General features: G+C 38.8%; 1 protein-coding gene across 1 annotated transcript; it reads left to right on the top strand.

The window, feature by feature from the left end:
* Positions 1-2,951: 2,951 nt before the first annotated feature.
* Positions 2,952-4,265, top strand: LOC107197528 (B-cell receptor CD22-like; the record flags this gene model as incomplete). Its single annotated transcript, XM_049466920.1, has 6 exons — positions 2,952-3,288; positions 3,385-3,600; positions 3,705-3,850; positions 3,950-4,024; positions 4,110-4,187; positions 4,254-4,265. Coding segments are annotated over 6 exons (864 nt in total), but the record flags the coding sequence as incomplete, so codon positions are not given.
* Positions 4,266-5,109: the final 844 nt, after the last annotated feature.

Below are 5,109 nucleotides of genomic sequence, written 5' to 3'. Positions count from 1 at the left end.
CAAGTGAAGGTTTTGGAGTGTCCTAGTCAAAGTCCTGACCTGAATCTGATTGAGATGCTGTGACATGATCTTAAAAAGGCAGTTCATGTTTGATATCCCTCCAATGTGGTGGAATTGCAACAATTCTGTAATGAAGAGTGGAACAAATTTCAAGAATCAGTGAGAAAGTTGAAATTTTAAGTTTGAAGCGCCGGGGCTGGATACTTCAACAAGACAACAACCCCAAACACTAAACTCTAAATCTGCTAAAGCACTAAAGCATTCATGCAGAGGAACAAGTACAACATTCTGGAATGACCATCTCAGATTATCTCAGATCATTTCAGTCCCCAGAACTGAATATTTCTGAAAATCTATGGTGTGATTTAAAGCGTTCATGAACAGAAACCATGAAACCTGACTAAACTGGAGATGTTTTGTAAAGAAGAATGATCCAAAATACCTTCAAACAGAAGACAGTCTCTTATTGGAAGCTATAGGAAGAGTTTAGAGGCTGATATTATGATATTATTTCTGCAAAAAGAGGATCTACTAAATATTGACGTCATTTTTTCTGTTGGGGCCCAAATTTATGCACCTGCCAAATTTATTTTAAATAATTACTGCACATTTTTAAGCTAGCTCAGGCATTGGGCAGGATATTGGGCAGGACTGAACATGACAGTAAATGTTTAATGTAAATAAACTAATATATGCAGAAATTTAATGTCCTAAAATGTATTCTATAAACAGCGGAAATATCTGCCCAGTGCATAACCAATCAAAATCATCCTGCCAATTAAGGCAGCACTGACCTCAGAACAGAGATGAGTTGAGCTTTCACACTTCTGCAGTGTTAACACTGCTGGTCCTGGTAACCTGGTAAACAGAGTGACAACAGGAAGATGACCTCAGTGCACAACTTTATGACCTCAGTGCACAACTTTAATATAGACCATAAAGCTCATCTCACTCAGAAGCAGAAAGCTTCTGCTTTTATTATTGGGACGCGAGTCCCCTCTGCGAGTTGTAAGGAACATTTCGACTTGTTTTTGGTTCATTGTTTCCAGTCAGTGAATATATTTATTATTGTGGTTCCGTACAGCAGAGGGAAGGACAGTAGAGCTGGACGCATCGTATTCACACACTTTCACCAGCTCACTTCAGAAGAGAGAGAAGTGAGAAAAATCTGCAACAGAAGGTAAGTCAGTGTTTCTTTATAAGATGTGATGTGTGTAGGGTCGCCACCTTTCAGAATTTAAAATAAGGGACGCCCACCACCGCTCCTCTGGGCCATGTTCACCACAGACCCAACACCTGTGGGCGGGGCACCTGCAGCAGTGGTATATTTTATTTTGTGCTGGTGTAAAAATCCAAAAAGATTCTCTTATAAAAATGCAGTTAATTAAATATGAATTGAAATATGTTTGTCTGCAACAACAAACGATTACAATATGAACTAAATAAATTGAGAAAGTTACTTTTTATGTCATTTTTATGTCAATAGGTCATTTTTACTTTGAACAGTATTTGCTGGTGCCTTTTTATGACTTGAAAGGAAGTCAGGTCATCCAAACAGTTAAACCCCCATTTATTATAATATTTTATGTAATGATTTCTTAAAAATATAAACATTTTGACACAAAATACACAGAAATTTGAGAAATAATTTCTTAGATTTAAAATGTTTATATTTGTGAGGAATACAATCTCCAGGAGAAATTATAGATCAACACATCAAAATAAATAAGTATATAATACATTTTTTTATAAATATATATATATATATAAATATTCAAGACAAAATGTGCAATAACAACGTTTTTCTTGTAACATTTAAAGGACTCAAGTGGAACAATGGGCTTCAATTGTGGAATCATTTCACTGATCATCCTGCTGAATATTAAGGGTAGGATTATTCTAATTTTACTGAATTGATGTTTTAAACACCAAGAGAAGCTTAGTTTAGTCAAGCTTAGTTTGTGAGACTTAATTATTAAACAACATTTTTGTTGTACATCACACAATTCACAGCCATGCAGTTAACTAAATATCACAAAATATAATGTCTGAAGCTAATAGTGTGTTACATGCACAGAATATAATTAAAATATATTAAATCTAAATTTAAAGCAGGTAAATGTGTTCAACTGGTAGGACGTTTTGATTGGTGTGATTCCTGCAGACTCAGTGGTTTTCACTGTTTCAGGTTCTCTTGGTGTGAAGAGTATACAAATGTCCTGCAGTCCTCACACTATCTGTGCTCTGCGGGAATCAGCAGTGGATCTGGAGTGCTTGTATTCAAACACCATCAAACCTCAGCAAAGCTTCTGGTTCAGCTCCAAACTAAAAGCTAAATGGAGGAATGAAGAAGATCCAGAGGATTTAGCTTTAGATTCAGACTACGCAGGACGAGTGATCTATAAGACCAGTAGCTCCTCATCCATTACCTCCACTTCAACTCTTAGAATCAGAGAGCTGAGAGAGAGAGACTCGGGGGAATATCAGCTCATGATCATTACAGAATCAGGAGAGAAATATTCCAGCTCTACAGCGATCACTCTAACGGTTTCAGGTAAAACAGCTCAACTACAACAATCTGTTCAGTCTTTTTAACAACTTTGTGATGCTGCAATATTTACAACTTTATTTCCACTCAGATCTGCAGATAAAGATGATCTCTGATACCGACAGGAAATGGACACTGAACTGTAGCGCCTCCTGCAGTTTGACCTCTAAACCTGATTATTACTACTGGTACAACAATGGACAAAACTCACACTCAACAAATTATAGACTTTGGAGTTTGATAAGTTTATATCAAACTGATACTCCTGGCAGCTACTCCTGCTCTTCTAGCCAGACTCCTGACATTCGTTCCAGCTCAGTATGTGAGTATCAAACTGTGTAGAAATAATTGATTATGAATTAATCCAATCAGAAGCTGATGATCTTTTACTTCTACAGGTGTTTCTGGTGAGAACTGTTGGAGTGTGATCTACTCAGAGAGAAGAGTGTGTGTTCTGGAGGATTCCTCAGTGGACTTTCCCTGCACTTACTCATATCCCAGTGGACAGAGAGTTACTGAATCATACTGGTTTTACGTTCAGCCTGGAGTGGATCCAAATGATCTGAGTAAGGAAGATCAGTTTGCAGGTCGAGTGGAGTTTCTGGGGGATAAAGAGAGAAACTCAACTCTGAGAATCAGAAATGTGACGAAGAATGACTCTGGAGAATATCGGTATCGATTTCTTAATGATGAAGGAAGGGGTTTCTCTGGTACTCCTGGAGTTATTCTGAGTGTTACAGGTACCTGATCAGTTATATCTGAGTTCATTTCTTCTTTATTTCCAGTTTATATCTGAATACAGGAAATGCTGCACTTTTTATCATGTTCATGTTCAGATCTTCAGGTGAAAATGAGTCCCAGCTCTCCATCAGAAGGACAGACAGTAACACTGACCTGTAGCTCCACCTGCACTCTGCCCAACAACCCCACCTACATCTGGTACAAGAACGGACAGCCTGTAACCAACAAACCCACCAGATACAACAAGCTCTACCTGGAGTCAACAAGCCCTGAGGATGTTCTCCAGTATTCCTGTGCTCTAGGAGGTAATGGTTGTATATTATTATTTAGAATCATTTGTATCAGTAGAAATTATGTCTTTCTTTGTGTATCTGTTGATCAGGTGTTTAATGTTTTATTCCTGGATATTCTGCAGATGAAAAAAGCCTAGAGGACATCACAGTGTTAATCATCACAGTGGGCGTGGTCATCTTTCTGGCTGTAATCCTGATCACAGGACTGGTGTGGAGGTGTTGGGTGATCAGGAGGAAGAGAGGAGCAGAGAGAGAAGCAGATGTTCAGGTACTGAGAGAAATTTCTTCTTTCTCTGTTCTCATGAAGACGTTCCTATAAAGCTTCTGCTGAATAAAAGCTGATGTTCTCCTGATCTCTCTCTGAAAGACTGGAACCCCTGTAGACGACACTTACACAGCTCTAAACCCCACCAGCATGTCCTCTGATTACGACACTCTGACTGTAAGTCTACAGACTGTATTTCTGTCTGAGTTTATCAGTGATTTCATCCTGTATTGGTGCTTTAGTTCTATTCTGTCTTCAGCAGGTTAGAACAGTCTCTTCCAGTGGTCTGTACTCCTCCCTGAACCCTGCAACCATGTCCTCTGATTACGACACTCTGACTGTGAGTCTACAGACTTTATTACTCTCTGTGTGCATCAGTGTGTTTTTTTTTTACTTTGGATGTCAGAGCTGGGAATAATGTTCTTCTTTCTCCCTCTATCCCAGCATTACCATTACCCTGCAAAATGTTCTAATTTTGCCTTGAACTTGTTTATGTCATTTATTGCTTATGAACCTCATGATTTGTAAGTTGCTATGAATACGTTGGTTTAGTTTGCAAGCAAAAAAGTGTTAGATTCTTCAAAGTAGCTCCTCTTGATTAGATGATTAGATGAGTTTTGCACATATTGGCTGTTTTTTCTTAGTTAGCTTTATGTAGAGTAGAGTCACCTGAAATGGCTTTCAGTTAACAGCTGTGCTGAACTCATCAAGAGTTAATTACTACTGAACTAAGAAAAAAATGACTATAAATTAAAGTCATTCAATCAGTTTGGCAGTTTGGCTTCATGGTGGCTTAGTGGTTTGCACATTTGCCTCCCAGCGCTGGGGTCTTGGGTTCAAGTCCCTATCTGGGTGGAGTTTCCATGTTCTTCTTTTGTCCGCGTGGGTTTCCTCCCACATTCCAAAAACATGGAGATCAGGTAAATTGGATACTCTAAAGTGATTTGTACATGTACGTATAGGATTGTGTATAAAAAATGTATGGATCCCTGTGCCCAAAGACTGGCAATCTGTCCTGGGTAAAATGGTGTAGTGCCTGATGCAGTCCTCCAGGTGGACGGTTGTTTCCGGTTGAGCGTATGCTGTGCGCTATTGGCCGCTGCTTCACACCGGTGTGTGGATGAGTGCTGCGTATGAATGTTTGCGTGTAAAAACGTGTACATTTTAAAGCGTCTTTAAGTTTCTAGAAAGGAGCTACATTCATCAATTTCTTTCATTCAAGTGCAGTCTTAAAGACCATCAAAAACATTATGATGAAACTG

This window comes from Astyanax mexicanus, chromosome 18, assembly GCF_023375975.1.
Source record: "Astyanax mexicanus isolate ESR-SI-001 chromosome 18, AstMex3_surface, whole genome shotgun sequence".
Classification (NCBI taxonomy): domain Eukaryota; kingdom Metazoa; phylum Chordata; class Actinopteri; order Characiformes; family Acestrorhamphidae; genus Astyanax; species Astyanax mexicanus.
This window is presented reverse-complemented; position numbering and strand designations above follow the sequence as displayed.